Below are 19,483 nucleotides of genomic sequence, written 5' to 3'. Positions count from 1 at the left end.
TAGAACGAGCCAACGGGCGAAGTCGGACACGAAATTTGCAACGAAAACTGGCAAATTTTGATATTTCATTCGTCTCAGTAGGTGAGGAGCAATGAGGGATATTTATGATGGGAAAGTTATCAGAAAGTAGAACACTTTCCACGATCCTTCGAGGATTGCAGGCTCGCGTTGTACACTGGTTGGATATTGTGCCTACTGGACCGCTGGTGGTAGACGTGACACCGAGAAATTACAGCAACTAAATCGCACAATGCGTGAATTATTCGAACCATACAGTCTTGTATGCGCTAATATGCGTTTCATACCACCTACCGACTGCTCTGTGTTAGATGCACTGCGAGAAGTATTCAGGCAGTCTTGTAGGCGCTAATATGCCCGTCACGCCGACCGCACTGTTTGGCGCAATGCGTGAAGTATTTCGGCAGCCTTGCAGGCACCAATATGTGTTCAACGCCGCGCCGTGTGTCTGGCGTAATTATTTGAACTCGCGTTGGAATAATCGCGGCATTGAATAATGGGGCTTAAAAAGCCCATGCTGTGTTTGGACGTCATGTGAGCATTCCAACGTTGCCTCATTTCTCCCGATAAAATATTTTTCCCGCGGAAAGCGAGGCAAATTCTCTATGTTCGCTTTTCCAGATTAAATGGATCATTAAACAAGGTACGAGTTAATGCACGCCGATACATGATTCTTCATCAGAATTTCACGTAGAACACGATTTGCGCAACGAAAACTACTGAAATCAACTTCTAGCTAAGATAATAACGTTTTCATTGTACATTGATCACGGGAAATTTGAATTGCCCGGTCACGAGAAAAACAATACTCAACGCGAGTCAAATCGCCCTTTACAACGGCTTTAGCAAACTTTTCGATCGAGCATTAATTCTTTCCCACCCTGTGTTATTCAAAGTGTGCTATACACAGTTTGCTATAGTGAGCCGAAATGTCAAGATTGAGGTTGCCATATTTTCATATTTCTGAGACTGCTATGGTGACGCTTAGCGTGCAATTTAACCCAAGTGAATTATTCTTTCTTCCATAAGCGGAAAGTTAGAACTTATTCATAAAAGAACGTTATTGCCACGGTTAGGAGGTAGTCTAGGGTTTGGATTTCGATCATCAAAACCCTCGTTGCCAAATTGTGCTTCACTCTCAACACACGCGTCCTACACTCACGGGTGTATTTGCTGAAGGATTGAGCTTACGGAATTATAGTTGTGATGATGATGATGACGACGAGTGGCATGTTCAAATGGACCATCGGCTCAACAAGCAGATGGCGAGAAACTAAAACGCGCCTACGTAGAGAACAACTGAGTGCTTTTCTTCTAAACTGCCGTGCTAAGGAAGAACGCCGTATGAACCTCTAGGCATTGCCAAATTTTCTTAAATCACGAATTCTTGGGAAAATTTTAAATATTTTTCTTCCACTTTTTCAAATAATTTTGTTCGCAATTTTACCTAAAGTTCTTGCAAATTTCAAGGAAAAATATTCATAACTTTCCTCAAAATTGAACATTCTGTCGAAGGAAATGTGGCAACTCTCGAGTTTTCATACGGCGTTCTTCCTTAGCACGGCAGTGCAAACGTATTAGAGCTTTCCCGCCTGTTTTTGTTGACCTGATTGGTGCGCAGTAAAACACTAATTGCCTCGGTACTTTCCTCCACGTGTTCACAAGCAGTTATATTTAAAGCATTTTCAATAATTGACTCAAAGAGAAACAGTCATGATAAAAGGCCGATTCTCAGAAGCTACTTCGCTCATCCGTAACCAAGCTGTCCGCGTTATTGAAATTCTTGTCAAATTGATAAAGCCGGATGGGGCAACGTGAGAGGCTCGTTTCCATGCATTGAGGCCACGCGCATTGGTTTTTAAAACTATTCGAATTAATGAATCTTCTTCTTGTAGTTTTTTGCACCCATCCTGACAAGTTCGCCTTCAATAGGTTATTAGGCAATTAACGCGGCTTTTGAGGAGTGATAGTTGCTTGCAGCAGTTTGTCCATGTTCATGTGATTCTCATATAATTCGGGGGAAATAGAATAGGTTAGGAATAATTTATAGATAGATAGATAGATAGATAGATAGATAGATAGAATTTATTGATGCATACAACCTATAGTAAAAAGCTGTGGCATAAGTCAAATTTACAATGTATATAACAATTACAACAATTTAATCAAATAAAAATTTAAGGTGAATCCAGGGTTCGATTAGGGATAATTCAAGATTAGAATTAGCGCCACCAGTCACCGCTGATAATTTCACTTTCCTTCGACGATTACTGAAATAATATTGTTCAAATTACAAAAAGCAGATCCACAAAATATAGATTATTTTTTGCTTGATTTTTTGAGCCAAAAATATTGGCAATTAGAATTACAAGCGCAGAGAAAGTATAGCTGAAACATTCAGCTCAGCGGCGGCGGCCGAACGCGCAACCGAATCCCTCATGTTTTGTCTCTCTCTCTCTCTCTCTCCCATTGCCGCAATGGGAATTACTTTCCGCCCTAGCTACGACTTTATTTTTGGGAATTTTGAGAAGATTTTTTTACTGAGTGTTTCTCAAGTATGATGCGATACCCCCTGGATCCCCAATCTTGAATAAGTATTACGGTTTATATTATTTTGGCAAATATATGCGGCTATTCTGAGCAGCGCGACGTGGTGGCCAAATCGCGAAGTTTCAAGCCTGGATTCACCTTAATTAATAAAAATTTTCTCGGTTATACGGTAATCTCGGTAATGACGAATATGTTCGAGTTCAAGTTCAAATTAGAGCTCAGGATCCGTAAAAATAGACCCAATTTCAAAAGTTGAAGTGAATATTACTACGCGGATTTTCGAGAGGTAAAAATGGATTTCCACCTTTTATCCTAACTTTTTCACTATCATAAGCACTATATATTATAATTCATACTCTATTGCACGAGACACTTAAAATAGAAAATGTGACCGAACGAATCCAACCCCTCTCGCCACGCCTCAAAATTCCGGCGATTGACTTTTTCAGGCGACATCGTCCGTGTCGACGGCTGAATCATTGATTAAGGCCGGAAAAGTGCCGCAGCAAAGGTAGCGAATAGCCCGTCGCGTTGTCGACGCTTCGGAATTCCGCCGTCCTCCGGAAAACAGCCGTAAGTGAACCCCGACGCGAACCATCCCCACCGCGTAACCTCGCGCGCTCCGGGGCCCACTCCGAAACTCACCTACCACCCTCTTCCGCGACGCGGCAGAATTAATGGTCGGCTATTTGTCGGCGGGGGTAATGATAGGTCCACGGCAGGACGGAGTGCTTCACCGTGGGAACATCGAAATCGGCAATACCTACCGCTCCGGCGGGGGGGGGGGGGGGGGTTGAGAAAGGTGGTGCGAGCGACACCGGATGGAAAACCGCGTAAGGACGATAGGAGTCGCGGGCTCGAGGGTGGTTTTCACGCGGCAGCGTGGCATGCGAAGGGGTAGGTTAATGTAGTTCCAGTTGCCTTGCGCCGACACGAACACCCCCCCACCCCTTACGTCCCTTCGACGCCGCTCTCAGATTCGCCCTACATAGCCTCAGAATCAACATCAATAAACCAAACCGCGCACGTTCCCGTTATACCTTACCGTTCAATTTTTAAACGCAACCTTCAACATATCCTCTAGTTCTTTTTTTTAACGAAGCACACGTTTTCCGGTTCGTTTTTCGGTTCGAGTCGCGCGGGAACCGTCCGGATCCCGGTTGTTGTAAGTGCGGGAATCTCCGAAGTTTCCTTCGTTTCTTGGTTGTGATAGCGTAGTCTTTTTCCACTTAGTTATCGTCCACTACTGTACCTCTATTGCCTTGCGTTTCACCGCCGCCTCGTGCCGCAGAGTTGTGTGTTCCCGTAGTCGTTTCGTTCCTGGAATTTTTTCATTTTTTTACGTATATCCTCTCCTCGAGCGTTATATAGGTCAACGAACTAGACGTTTCGCGCCCTGTTAACCGAGCGTCGAACCTAACCTCATCTCGTACATTCCGCAGTTTACTCACTCGACCTGCTTTCGAGTAGCAAAACCACTTCTCCGCTATAGAGATCTCTATTTTTTTAGACAGTCGTATGTTAGTCCTAAAAGTATTCTATCCACACTGTTATCCGGTAATTCCCACCTAAATCGTCACGGTGCTTTCAAATCGATTCGGTTGTTAACGTTGTGATATTTTTCAAGTGCTGTTTTAGTATCGTGTAGTAGATTCTCCAGCCTCAGACGTATTTTTTAGTTTTTTATTTTGTCCAAATCAAAAAGTTAAACTTCCGTTCCTTTATTTTGTAATTTTGTATTTTTACACTTAATGCCCGCTTGTAAATTGCGTATTTTGACTTTAGACTCTTAATCGCGTTCCGTTATCATTCCTTTTTACCTATAATATCTTCACCTAACTATTGTTATAATTATAATCATTCGTGTCATCATGGGTTGGATGACGATTAGAACGCATTTCGTAAGTTTGAATTTCCTTTTCTTACTGTCGTAGCTTTCCTTGTAGCTGTAGTTCTTGACCCAAAATAATATTGCACGGTTTATTATTAGACATTACTTGATATACATCTTAAGTAAATTGCAAAGGCAAGCTAACCACAAGGTGTGGCTAGCAATTTGCTCGGCACTTTGAACGTTGCTGAACCTGAATGTTTACTTAGAGAGTTTGATCGACAGGTCTCAACCTCTTACATGAATAAAGTTGGAAGTTTATTGACCTCTCATTATACCCTCAAACGTTGGATAATTGATTGGTTTCCAGCCTTAAACCCTTGGAACGCCCTGTGCGCCTACGCTCAAAAAAGTTTCGCATTCGTCAAAAGTTGTTCTGCCCCCTTCAGTTTATTCAAAATCAGTGATGCCTAAAATGACTTTCGATCATTTTATTTTCTCGAGTATTCTTTTAGTTTCTGAAACATTTACCTTCGGTTATTTTTAACCTTGCTTTATCCGTTCGATCAACAAAATTTCATTTCAAAAAATTACGGTTCGCAATGAACATCTCTATGGCCGGTTAGATCTAAAGTATCGCACTATGATTCTAAATAAAAATTCTACGCAAAAATAATCATCTCAGAATGTAATCGCATCACATCAGAAAAAGTATTTCAAAATAAATATTGTAGCCTTTATAGTTGTACTGGGAGATATTTCATTGGTATATTTTACCACGTATACGGCTACTGATTTTAGTGCACAATGATCGAGTTCGTACCTTCCAATATACAGAAATAGGCCAATGGACAAAAAACGAAACAGTTCTCCGCATTGTATTCTTCAGTAGAACACTGTGAACTTATTTTATATTTTAAAATCAACTTGTAGGTAATAAAAAATTTCGTGTGCATTTATTTAAACTTACAGCTTACAAAAAATAAAACTCCTCTATTTTTTAGGTAAACCCACCGCTTCAGTAATTTCAATATGCCTTATGGTCGGATATTTTTCCGTGTGCTAATTTTTTCTTGACAACACGTTTTTCCAAATTTGTAAGTTGGTTAGAAGGAAAGGGAAAATATCGTTAAACCAAACATCCGATCATTTTCGAACGGAATGTACGGTTTTAAAAATTCAACCTACGTCGATCGACTCGCAAATTAGTTGAATTCAACCGGAATTAGCTGAGCAACATTAGACGTTGCCTTATTTTCTCTGGTATTTTATTTTATTAAATAGAGAGCTAAGATGAGAATTGAGGACTGAAGTTGTGCGAGTAAGTTGCTCATTGTCTGGAGTAAATTCACGGCAAGTTCAAATCAGTGACGTGACGTGCTCTGCGATTCAACGATTGATCTGCCATTTAAACTTGTGGAAAAGATCGATAAACTGGATGATTGCAACGAACACCTTAATAATCGATTCTTTACCATACCATGATGTTTTGTCACCGTCATTTTGCTAAAATCGGTTGCTTTTTGAGGTTTCTGATGGAACAGTTTACTCTCATCCACTTTTCGACCTACCTCCGGAGGTGGGTACAGAAGTTTTGGACTTGGTTCAGATATCGGTTGCTTATGAGCTCAACATTCCAGTGGATTGGGTTGAAAAAAAGTTCTTCGTGGTCGAAAGAGTCAACCAAAGCCACTCGCGAAAATTCGCCTCTTATTGCAAAATGTGGTCCAAAGAGAGTTACGCGATTGGTCGGATTTAGCATCCCCTCGTCACGTGTTCTTGTAAAGTCGAACCCGATAATCAACAACCTAAACGCACACCCTCGTTGACTGACAGCTAGTCGATTCAAAGAGAGCACGTGGCCGGGAGAAGACGTAGCTTACCAAGCACATGAATTCATTTTACCCCAGTCTTGTCTTTCTCAGTTGACTGATACGAAATTCATAAATTTTCCTGCTGAGGAAATTGAATTTTGCAGAGTTTCAGAGGGAACTTCGTGTGACTTTAATTACAGCTTTGTCATTAAAACACAAGAATTAAAATCACGCAAGTAGCATTGTGCCTAAACATAAGAATTCAGATTTACCATGAATTCCACCACACCTTGAGCTTTGTAAATGTTACAATCCTTTCTTCTTCGCATGTGAATAACCATTTCAACCATAAAAAAACCATTATGTAATGAGAGATACGATATTATATTGAGTGAAGCATGTAAGATCAAAAAAGCACTTTTTCGAGATCATAAGAGGGCGCAGTTAACGTGATAAGAGTAAATCATATTTCATCAATGAAGATCATCGAATGGATTTATTTTTTCTCAATTTCAATCCTATAATTGCACATTTTCAAAATTTTTAGGGATACTTAACTCCCCCCTCCGAAGCCCCCGAGACTTTTTTTTCTCTAATTTATGTTTAGTTATTTGGATACGGTTTGAAAAGAACTATTTAGTTTGTTTATATCATAGATACCTAAAAAAATAACTTTTATTCTTTTATTCCCATATTTTTCAAGATGGATACAGGGTACATCGGTGTTTGAAATTGAAATTCCGCCAGAGACAGTGGCGAAGCGCGTGAAATGACCGATCATCAATATTCACCTAAAGCTGTGGCACAGAATGGAGATGTTGCATGGGTGAGGAATTTGCGATTTGACCGTTGATTCTCATGTAAAAGTTCGCGAAAAACACGATGGTGGCCCCTCAGATGACCAATACTTTTTTTATACGCAAAATAGTATGTAATAGTCGATGAGACTTGGTTCCTTCCTATTTCACACGGTCCAAGTAAAACAAACGAATCCAACTCGACATGGATTTAGAGCCAGATAGAGAACGCGCGTTGACGACGGCGCAGAGCTACAACTATTCGTGCTCGACGGATGTCCGTGTTGCGTCTGCAAAATTGAAGGCGCTGTGGCACAACCGAGCTGCCCTTTCTTATCGCTCTTTCGTCGCCCTTCTGAGGCGTATCTCAATTTACACGTGAGCCCTGTTTCACACATAATCCCATGCATTCTAGGGTTCATGCGGAATGGAGTTGTTGCATGTGTGAGGAATTTGCGATTTGACTATTGATACTTTTGTAAAACTTCGTGAGAAACACGATGGTGCAACTGGTTTTCTCTGAAATCAACTCCCAAGCTTAAAAACAGCTCTCAAGTTGAGGCCAAAATGGAGGGGATATCCCACGCTACCCTAAGAGTCCAACTCTACAGGGCTGCCACTTTATTTGGGGACTCCAAAACTGAAAACACGGCAACCTTGCTAATGTATTTGCTCCTTATCTCTGCATGGAGAGTTTGTCTTGATGTAGAGGTGGACTCTCAGGATAGCGTGGGATATTCCCTCCATTTTGGCCTGAACTTGAGAGCTTCTTTTGAGCTTGGGAGTTAATTTTAGAAAAAACCAGTGGCACCATCGTGTTTCTCACGAACTTTTACATAAGAATCAACAGTCAAATCGCAAATTCCTCACACATGCAACATCTCCATTGATTGATTAGGCGTTCGTTGCGACCTTTCTGTTTATCGATCCTTTTCTAAAGGTTTAAATGACAGATCAATCGATATATTGCAATTTAAAGCACGCCACGCCACATTCACAGTGGATCGAGCCAATGGGAGGGGTCGGACAAAATTTGAAAACTTTAAAAGCTCATAACTCCGTTTTGACAAAATTTTGATGTTTTAGATTTGGTCCCATTGGATATTTCGTAACTTTTCCATGAAAGTCACCCTTCAAAATAGGGAATTTGACGAAATAAACATCTAAATATGCGGTTTTAGTGAAAAAAAAAAAACATGTCCGACCTATCCCATTAATTCGGTCCATCGTGCACCACTGGCCGGAAACAGTTCGAGCGCTCCTATTCCAGCCTCTCGGATATTGACTCTGTATGAATTTTTGAAAGCGATTGACCGCGTCACAAATGGCGGCCAAAACGACGAGCCCCCACCTTATTGATAATGCAATTTTAGTCCTCATTGATACAGCCGACGACGCCGACGTGCAATCTATACTATAAGCTCCAAGACCTCCTAATTTTGCGAAACTGGTAACGCTTAGTTCCAGCGTTCTACCGGGCCGATTTTCATGATTTTTTGCGGCTATCGACGGGCAATTGTCTCTAGATAAGCCAACTCTTTTCAGATTTTCAAAATATGGCCCAGGTTTTTTTATATTACGTGGTAAAGTTGCGAATTCTCCCATTTAAACAATGTAAATTTATACTTTTTGTCATAGTTCGTTTGAGCGCTCTACCAGGCCGATTTCCATGATTTTTGCGTAAATCGACAGGTAATAGGCCCTAGATGAGCCCGCTGTAATCAGATTTTGGAAAAAGGACCCAGTTTTTTTAAAATCACGTTATAAAAGTGAGTGAGTTTATAGAATGCTCCGGTACTGCTACCGCTATGCGCGGGAGGATGCGCAGTGGTCGAGGAGGTTGCGCAGTAGCTGTGTAGCCTGTGCATCAGCTCTACACTTATCTACACAAGATTCGCATCTGCGACATCATGTCGAGCGGTGACCGAGTCGTCTAAAACGTCCAAAGCGTCCACTGTGAACTCGGTGTAGGTTCGATCCCCGACTCATGAAATCTTAATTATTACCTGACTATCATTGTTCATTGTTTTACTGCAATATTTCATCAAGCAGTCATTCCAAAACGCGTCCTTTTAATTTTAAAGTAATCTTAAGTAAAGTTTAAAATTAAAGTATACCTCATATCGTAATTGTTTAGGGGAAAAATAAAACTAACACTGATAGGAGGGTAAAAATAGGGCCGCGAAGCGGCCCATTGATGGCGCGGAGCGCCTTCAGGGGGTTGGGCCGCGTAGCGGCCAGGGGGCATAGTTTTTTCATACATAGAAAGAGCGTCGCAGCAGTCTACAGAAATTGCCAAATTTCCTTCGATAAAATACGAATAATCAAAGATGCTTTGACTTGTTTAATCGGATTCAGTCGAACTGCATTTTCCAAGTTTCCTAATTTATTTTCGTGTTTCATTTTTTAATAGGGAATTAAACTAACTAAGGTATTTAAGCTTCTAATGAATGCAATAGTGTGGCGTGCTTTTAGTTTTATATCGATTGAGATGACATTTTAACCCATGGAATAGAATCGATGAACAGGGGGAGGGGGGGGGGGTTCGCAACGAACACCTTAATAATCGATTCTTTACCATAGCTAAAAATGGAGCGAATATAATTGATAATTGATCATTTACGTCAATTACGTCACGCTACTGAATGAATGTGCCTTGGGTTATAGAGCGTATATTTTTACAAAATTTGAAGTTTCAGTGATTCCTAGTTATCTTTATAAAAATAGAACATGAGAGAAAATTCGATAAGGTATGATGTAGTTGAGCTAGTTCGTATAAACCTGGTCTAATAATTGGGGAAATCAGTGAATTTCTAGCACACAAAGCCACCAGAATTTATCAGACCTTTTTTTTCTCTGATTCAAACTGTGTTTATTGCTAAGTCCTAACGATGGCCAAGGCAGAAAAGTTTCGAATAATAAATACTTCATTTTTATGTTAATATAAGTCAACAATTTTTATTTTAGCCCATATCACTGGCTACCTAACATACAAAAAATCAAACAAAGTTCTACTACCAACATGCTGTACATCAACGCTTTCAATAAGAGAGATTTTGTTTAAATTAAAAAATTCGTTAAGTCTAATCGGAAAATCACATTCATTACCGCAATAAACCGGATGTTTTTTATCGATTACGTCACATTTGGATTTCCTTGTTAGTCCTTAGCTGGAAACACGCTTATGATTCATATTTTGCGTCCGAGAATAGCTGGGAATATCCGAAAATGAATGAAAACATCGTAGAAAGTACGAGATTAGCCTAAATATTGCTTCGAGGTTTCTTCATTTCCGTTACATTTTCATTTTATAATGAGGGCAATTTGGCAACTTCACATCGAGGGTAAAGACCAAGCGTGTAAAGATGTAATGTCACGTGATTGGCAAGAGGGTGGGAAATTGAAAAGGAAGCTCGTAATGAGTGAAGGCGGCGCGATGGACGGAAAGGCAGTCACCACAAGAATTCCGCGCCTGCTTACTAGGTCATCGTTGCCAAGTTCTCTAAAATATCGGAAATTTAAATTCTCAAAAGATCTAGGGGTTGGGGTCTTCAAGCAAGGCGCGACAACCATGCTCAGCTGTTATCAATATCTTGTTTAAAACGTCAAAGCGCCGTCAACGTTCTTTCAGTCGTCGCACCTCTGACGTAAGGACGTATCTCAATTTGTGCATAGGCCCCAGAGAGCATGGATTTATGTGTAAAACAGGGCTCACGTGAAAACTGAGATACACCTTCGCGTCGGAGGAGTGACGCAGTTTCCAGCGCTCATCTTCAACGCAAATCCTATTACCGCTACCTTTGATGACTTTCAAAAATTAGGGGAAAGTTATCTTAATGTTTTGAACGTTATGCTTTTATGTTTACCCACATAAAGAGGTTATTACAGCTTTTATTAATGTACTAGTTTAGTCGGCTGTTTAAGTTACACTGCTCTTATAAAAAGCAAATTTATACCAATGGATATTTGGGTAAGCATTTCGACGGTTCAAGTTTTACACAGTCGACGTTCTCTTGTCAATATTTCCATAAAGCACGAAAAACACATGAAAAGTTTCCGAGTCTAACTATTAAGCAAGAAATTGTCGCTCCTTGTTGTCGAATAATTCGAACTTGCTGCCTACCATAAACACCGAGGTCTACTTTCGTGAAATATCAATCTTAAAATTAGTTTCGCACTGTGTTATGCGTCAAGATAGTTTCCTTGAAAATATTAAAAACACTCTGCATCAGAAAAGGAATTTTTTTGAACCGAACTAGAGGCATTCTTTATTTTAGAAGGAAAAGGTTACAGCATAATATTATTTTCACTGAAGCTGCCCTTCTTTTAACTCTGGTTGGGGTCGGACAGACCTCGCGAATTTTTGCTGCTCTATGGGACACAGCTGAACTACAATTTCTAGTCCATCCGCAAACGCACCTATCTGCGCAAGAAAACTGGAGGCGCTTAAGTTATTTCTAAAAGCAGCCAGAAGTAGAAGTTCAATTTTCCTTAGTGTAGTTCAACTGGCCCGCGTTTAGCGGAAAGGCACCAAGCCATATCAGCACACCAGGGCAGTTAAATTTTTTACAAGAAAACGTTTGTGCCGATTCCTTTAAAATTTTTAAGGAATTTGCCTCGTACAATGCAGAACATTTACTGAAACTTGCACAAAAATCCGCAAGACCGACTCTGTGTAAAAAATTAAATTGCCCAACTAAATTTGGCAATAGATGATGCGGGTTGGTTCCTTTCTGCTCAACGCGGTCCAACAAGAGTCCCTTTTTACTGAGAGTCAAGACAATGTGAATCCATTTCTGATTGGTCCCCGTATTTTAGGCCCTCACAGTGTCACAAACGGGAATAAAGATTACATTTTCACCGATTGCAAAGATTATAATCTGGAATGGACTGAGGAATTACGGGTTCGGCAAGGAACAAACGGAATGAGAGAAGGAACGGAGAAAGGAATTTGAGAATGGGCCGATCAAAGATTACGAAAAACATTCAATTTGTGTAATCTCTATTTCCGTTCAGGGCCGGATTTTCCTACTTGCCGCCCATGGGCCGCCTGTATTTTGCCGCTCCCTTCTCATTCGTTTTGAAACATCAATAAAAACCATCAGTGAACGTGCCATCGGGGTGTAACGAGGCAAATCCCGTTTCATCAGAGGCACATACGTCCTTCTGGTATAAGATAAGCCAACGTTACTGTAGTTGCCGGAATGAGCTCGCCGGGATCCTGGATTCGGGCGCCAATTTTAAAAATGATGAGTTTGAAAAGGGGGAAGAATGATCAAACTCTTGTGTCTCGAATTTACAAAAAGAATGTCCGTTTATTAGCTAAATTTGTGAGGATCCTACTCAACCTACACTCGAAATGTTGATAATAATTTAGCCGAAATGCCACTCACTAACGTGCACCTCAAGGCTTATACGTTAGGAAATATTTTACAATCGACGATAAAATCCTAAAAATGAAATCAAAATAAAACGGAAGCCGAAATGCTACTCACTAACGTGCACCTCTAGGCTTATGCGTTAGGAAATATTTTACAAATGACGATATAATCCTGGAAATGAAATCAAAATAAAAGGAAAGCCGAAATGCTACTCACTAACGTGCACCTCTAGGCTTATACGTTAGGAAATATTTTACAAATGAAATTAAAACAAAGGGAAGCCGAAATGCTACTCACTAACGTGCACCTCTAGGCTTTAGATTCCAGGAGTACAGGATACAGGATACAGGATCGAAGTGAGAAGGGAGGAAGAGTGAAACTGGGCGAGATGCGACTCACTAACGTGCACCTCAGCTCAGGAGAAGAAAAAAGAGGAAAATGAAGTGGACAGTTCGCTCGGCGAGATGCGACTCACTAACGTGCACCTCAGCCGAAAAGATGTAGAATAGAAGAGAGAGGAGAGAGGAGGATCGAGGATGTAGGATCACATTTTGACTCATAAGCCCACCAAATCGTTTCCAAGTTCTTGGAACGCGATCTTCACATTTGTACTGAAAATTTTGATACATGAAATTTAAAGTTTGACCTGATATTTACATCGTTCAGCTTGGGAAAATTTTGCCCAGGCGTTCAAATATTTAAAATTTGGAAAAATGCCCTTTTTCATAGTAAAACGTACAATTTTGGAAAGTTCAAAAACAGGAAATTTGTGTATGTGTGTGTGAGCTATTACAAGAGAGGAGAGGCAATTTGTTTTAAGCGCTCAGCCGATAGGCGGCGCTTTTTGATTTCGATTTGCCACTAGAGCTCTAGTATAGTAGGGCGCTCAAGCGGTCAAATGGCGCACCAACTCATCGATGCACGGAACGTCATTTAGGAAAATTTATTTTTTGATTACCTCATAATAGCTCTGTGAATACGATTAAATGCAAATTAGCGTGAGAAATAAATAACAGTCCTAAAACTCTCTTCGCTATGCGGTTTATAGTTATTCTATAATTACTTTCGAAAGTTCAAGATGCGCGTTCTGATTTCCGAAAACTTTTCCACCGGTGATAACTTTATTCGGAGACCTTAGTAGAATTCGCTTACATCTAGGTTATGTGTCTTTGACTTATTTGTCTTTGGCTCTGGCGACGGTAGGTAGTTGTTACGCGTTTACGGTTTCCTTGGGAACCTTTGTTTGCTATCAGCTGATGTCGAGTAGTATGACTATAGATCGTATTCGATACATCAAACAGGTGAGATTGTATCGATATCGATTGGTTCAAAATATAACCATAGCCTCAAAAGTAAATTCAGAAATCTGAGGGAACGGGTCTTTTGTAACATATTTTTTATTCTTTTGAGTACCAAATGTCAATGTAATGTGAAATTGTTACGAATTTTCTAATTTTCAGCTTTTCCAACTTAAATCCTTTTGGTTTGGTTTGAGGTTATGTTCTATTGTTTTGAACCAAACGATACATCGAACCGTTATCGAATACGGTCTATAGGAAGCTCCAACCACGGCATTCTTCGAAAAAAGCGCGAAAACTTATAGATTTGAATTTTCAAATTTTAAGAAAAAAAAAATTCTATTTAAGAAAGCTTTAATTTAGTTTCTGTAATTTAGTTTTTAATAAAAATTCTGAAATAAAGTAAATATATATTGGTTTAAAAGTTGAATATTTCTTCACTTCAGGCAGACCCTCAATGCTGAGCGCTTCTCTAATACCAACGTATTAGAGCTTTCCCGCTTGTTTTGAATTTTATTTACCGCCATCAGCTGATCGCGCCGGGCGCCGCTCGGTCTCGGCCCGACTCCGCCGCCGCGCTCTGCATGACTCACTCCTTCCTTCGCGTGAAACAAACAGCTGTTCATTTTTTTAAAAAAAACTTAAAACGGAGAATTTGATTCTTCGTTACACGGGGGAGGGGTGCATAAGACGCGTTTACTCGTGTTGAATACATTTTTTTGGGAAAGCCCTGTCAACACCACTAGCAAAAGGTCACGGAACTTTGCGCGAAAGTTTCGTAAAACTAACTCTAATGGACAAGGCCTTCCATTCATAAGAAATGAACGAAAAAATTATGAAAGAACAAACACAAAATTTGGTTTAATGATTTTAACTTCCGCCGCCGCGGCAACCGCACCGTGTTTGGCGCAATGCGTGAGGTATTCATGCATTCTTGTAGGCGCTATCCGTTTCACGCTGACCACAATAACCGCACTGTGTTTGATGCAATACGTGAAGTATTCGTGCAGTCTTGTAGGCGCTAATATGTGTTACATGCCGATTGCCGCGCCGAGGGCTTCTCCTTTTCATCTCAAGTCCTCGTCATCATTTCTCCCTAAGTCGCGCCGTTCCAAGCCAAATTGTGTGCTTGGTTTCTCTCTTAACTCAACTAAGTAAAGCTGATGTCTCTTATATCACTGAAAGATGACAAAATTAGAAATTACTATACTCTCAGGCAATGAGAGATTTTGTAGCCTTTTCTCGTTTGTAATTTTTTTTTTCTAAATCCGATTTTTTTTATACCTACATTTAAAAAAATTGCAAAATTTGCCGCCCCCTAGATTTGCCGCCATGGGTCGCGGCCCATGTGGCCACCCCCTTAATCCGGCCCTGTTTCCGTTTGTGACTCCATGAGGGGGTGTTGTCTTGACTCTCAGTATAAAGGGACTCCAGGTCCAACTATGAATACGCAAGTGACCCATTTTGCGTTGGGTCCGAGATCCCCGATAAATCACGACAAGTCTCGATGGAGGAACGCGAGTCTGCATACAGAGTGATCCGCGCCCTCCCCGCCCGCGAGAAATCGTAGAAGTGATTTCGTTGATAGTAAACCTTAATCCAGGCCGTAATTGGCTTATCCCTATCTCGGTCACATCGTTGCCGGGTCCCTTCCGTCGCGGCGTCGTTCCCCGCCGCGGACCGGAACGCTCCGGCGGAACTTTTCGTCGCTGCTGCCTCTCAGTTTCCGCCTTCCCTCCTTCCGTTATTATTTTCGATTCCTCTCGACGGCTCTTCGCGATGAATTTGCATGGGTGTCCTCTCAGTTTGCGTTAAGGCGTTTCGCGGAGTCGTGGGCCCTGCTCCAGTCGAAGTTCAAGGTTCGGTGTTTTGAGTGTCGGTCCGCGGTTCATTATAGTGTAAGTTGTCATTTCCGGACGATTTCGTGCGTTGCGGGTTGCATACCCAGGAATTATGAGGGTCAATTTTTTGCGTTGCGGATTGCATATTCAAAAATTTGAAAGACTCTGTATGTGCATCTTGGGTCACACTGGAAAAATACATATTGGATCTAGAGTCCAGACTCTTGAAAACATCGACAAGAAAAAATATTCTTGATTCAATCAGATTTAAGCTTAAATTAAGAAGCATGCCTCTTAATTTGAGTGGATTTCCTATTAATTTAAGCTTAAATCTAATTGAATCAAGAGTCCTTTTTCTTGTCAATGTTTTCAAGAGGCTGGATTCTAGATTCAATGTGTGTTTTTTTCCAGTGCACATTCAAAAAAAATTGAAGGGTCTTTTTGGCGTCGCGAGCTGTAAACCTAGGGATTGCAATGGACGATTGCGGTTTGCATTTCCGGACGATTTAAGTACGCTCCGGGTTGCATACTCGCGAACTTAGAGGGTCAATTTTGTGCATTGTAGGTTACATACCCAGGAGCTTCAAGGATCATTTTTTTTGCATTGCGAGTTGCATATTCAAAAATTTGAAGGACTGTATACGTGCGTGTTGGGTCACTTTCTGAAGAAATTAAAGGGTCGTTTTTTGGCGTTGCGAGCAGTAAACTTAGGAATTGGTTTTTGATCCGGGATGTAGACGTATATCGAAATCATTCATGACTAATGTAATAATAGTGTTTCGATGCATATCGAGGGTTACTTTTGAGCCCAAAATATTTGTTAAATGCAATACAGCCCGCGTTATCTGGTTCTATAGGACTCATGTCTTCAATGTTTGCAATGCATTGATTTTTCTTTGCAAAGGGGGAATTTAATTTATATTTTATTTTTAGGATTTAATTTAAGTTTAAGTAAACATTTCAGTCGGCAAGGGAAAATTCCAACCCCAAATTCCGAAAACGGCCGGTGCATTTTTGGCAAACTGATGTCAGTAAACCGAGGGAGATAATTATATATTCTGTTTGATAGTTGCGGTTCTTTGATATTTAAATGCCAAAACGAAGTTTTATCGCAGTTCGTCAAGATAAAGCTCTCAAATTTATTAGTTTGAAGTGACATTTATTGTTTAAAAATTTCCCAGAAGTAATAGCATTTTCTTTTTTTGTGTGTGATTGCAGAAAGATCTGTTTGCAACGAAATTCGAGAACAATGAGGGGAACACGCGTAAAATGTCTTCTGCTTCCACTGGAAGTATGAAGTCAAAATGGATCAAAGCCTTTAAAATACTGAAAGCTCCAAGCGGGCCTTCCAACGGTTCGTCAAACAAAGAGTCTGAAAGGTAAGTTAAATACACTTTCATCCAAACTAATTAAATGTTTTCCCTTTTATGAGATCATTTCTGCGATTCATTGCCTTAAATTTAAAAAGGAAATATTCTTGAACTAAGAGCTTTCCTGAGCTGATTTTAAAATTGGCGCCAAGACTCAGTTGCATATAAGTCCTGACCCCCTTTCCTCTCTCGATTAAAACCAGTGAACTGGTTTACGCAAAGGAAGAAAAAATTATGTATGTGAAGCTCCTATTTAAAGAGACTTTTCTTGCGTTATAGTGTTCAATTGGAACGATAGTGACGGTCAAAGTAGGCTGCGGTTTATTTCGATCAAGTTGGAAATTAGGACGCTCAAAGTGCCAATCGCTTCGATTTGTAAAACAAAAAACAAATCCCCAGAATTTGAGACTTTTCAAAGCATTTTTCGATAGCTCAATGACGGAAAAATTACATTGGAGGGACGAGCCGATCAGCGTAAAGTCGTTTTTCGGATATAAATTGCGTGTGTGTTATCTTACATCTCTTTGAGGAATGATTATAATTGTTGTTTTAGCCTGTGATAACTATGTTGATCCTATAGAGTGTTACTAAAATCACTCGAAGATGGCATAAAATATGCACTAATTCCATTCTATGTTCGATTGAATTTGCCAACAATGTAAATTGATTCCTATAATCCGCGGTTTTCTTTCGTTTTGGAAAAAATAATAAGAACTAAGAGGCTTGGAGGAGAAGGCGCATAAGTACAGTTTTTGTTATTCCAAGACATACGTGTTCCAGGTTTCAAAATTACATAAAGCCTGAAGACAGAGAGATCTTTCAAACTGACTTTTTCATGCTTAAAAATTGGAATGCGAAGCGAATTTTTCACAGAGTATGCATTAAGACTAGTTTCACTTGAAGTTATTAATATTTCAATTTTTTCAAAAACTGCACTTGTGCGCTTTGTCTGCTAAGCCCCTTAATTTATCTCCTGGAAGGATCATCATCAGTGGCATTGCTGAAACAGTTACAATTGGACCGAGTTTTACAGAAAGGAACCGAGCCACATCAGCGATTGCCAAAAAGTGGGCAATACAATTTTTTACGAGAGAACTTTGTGCGGGCTCAGTTGAAATTTGCAAAAAGATTGCAAACAGGGTAAACCCAAGGTAATAAATTAATGAATAAGCGCGGAACGTGCACTGGCGCCTCCAAACCTAAGGGGATACTTCACGCATTGCTCAATGCTTGAAGTATCCCCTTAGGTTTGTAGGCGCTAATGCGCCACGACCCGTCTCAGTGAAACTCCATTTATTTCAAAATTCTGCAATTTAGGCACACTTGATCCAGACTACATTGTGCAGAAAGGAAACAAGCCACATGAGCGACTGCCAAATTTAACTGGGCAGTTTAATTATTCACATGATAACGTTTGTTCGGATCCCTTTGAAATTTTTAAGGAATTTGCACCAAACTATGGAGAATTTTCACTGCAATTTGCACGAGAATCCGCAGAACCGTTTTCATGTAAAAAGATAAATTGCCCGATTAAATTTGGCAATAGCTGACGTGGCTTGGTTCCTTTCTATTTAATGCGGTCCAATTATCTCTGATTGATAGTATATGATCCTGATTGTATTTGAAAGAACCGATACTTATGTTGGTTCTCACATATTTCCCACTCTTTATAATGAACCAAAATGGAGGAGGATTAGTGTCACCGATCAGCGAGAATTGCCTCATCATTAAAGGGGGAGGGGGAGATGTTCAAAATGTGCATGAAATATATTTATACCAATGGCTGTTGTAATCCTTGACAGCATGTAACTTATAAATACTAATCAACCGGTCAACTGCTTCTCCTCTTCGTTGTTCCTTTAAATGTTGTTCCCGGCGAAATTTTACCAATTGTTAGAGCTAACTGCAGAACGAATGTATTGGTGTCTTTGTTTGAATACTTAAGCTTGAAGCATTTCTGATTTTTGTTGGGTGGAAGAAATGCCCATACCGAATACGCGTAAAACCTCCACTCACTTCTTTACCATAATGAGACGGAAAATATTTCGAATTTTCCTCCTCTACTCTCCACAGCTCATTTGTGGCCACATTTTTCCTGTTTTCCATGCATTTTTTGTTTGGTCATAGCTACATTTGTATGAGCGTTTGGAATCGCAAAACTGCAATTATTTGTTATTTTTCCATGTATATATTGTTATGAACAGTAGAAAAATAAGGAGGAAAACGGGAAACAAGGCTAAAATACATACATACATATCAAGCCGCTACCTCAGCGCACTAGAGCGCTCTGCGACTCCAAATCGCCATCGGAATCGATCCTCCCACAAATTATCGGGCAGATTACACCGTCTGATCTCCCCCTCCACTCCCTCCCGCCAACCTTTTACTGGACGTCCACAACACCTTCTTCTGAGAGGAATCCAATCAAATACCTTTCTGGGCAACCTACTATCTGCCATTCTCCGCACGTGTCCATACCAAACCAGCTGCCTGGTTTTGATATCGTGCACAATATCTTCCTCAACTCGCGCATTATTTCACGCACTCGTTCATTACGAACGCGCTCTCTCTGCGAGATCCCTG

General features: G+C 40.4%; 1 protein-coding gene across 14 annotated transcripts in view; it reads left to right on the top strand.

Annotated features, from left to right (window-relative positions):
- The window catches only part of LOC109031500 (SH3 and cysteine-rich domain-containing protein), a 319,664-nt gene that overhangs the window by 236,140 nt on the left and 64,041 nt on the right, over positions 1-19,483 (top strand). For all 14 annotated transcript variants that reach the window (XM_072299796.1, XM_072299791.1, XM_072299789.1 and 11 more), the window contains one exon: positions 16,749-16,909. In XM_072299796.1, coding sequence (XP_072155897.1) covers positions 16,749-16,909 — 161 coding nt within the window. The remainder of the gene's footprint in view (positions 1-16,748; positions 16,910-19,483) is intronic.

This window comes from Bemisia tabaci, chromosome 4, assembly GCF_918797505.1.
Source record: "Bemisia tabaci chromosome 4, PGI_BMITA_v3".
Taxonomy (NCBI): domain Eukaryota; kingdom Metazoa; phylum Arthropoda; class Insecta; order Hemiptera; family Aleyrodidae; genus Bemisia; species Bemisia tabaci.
This window is presented reverse-complemented; position numbering and strand designations above follow the sequence as displayed.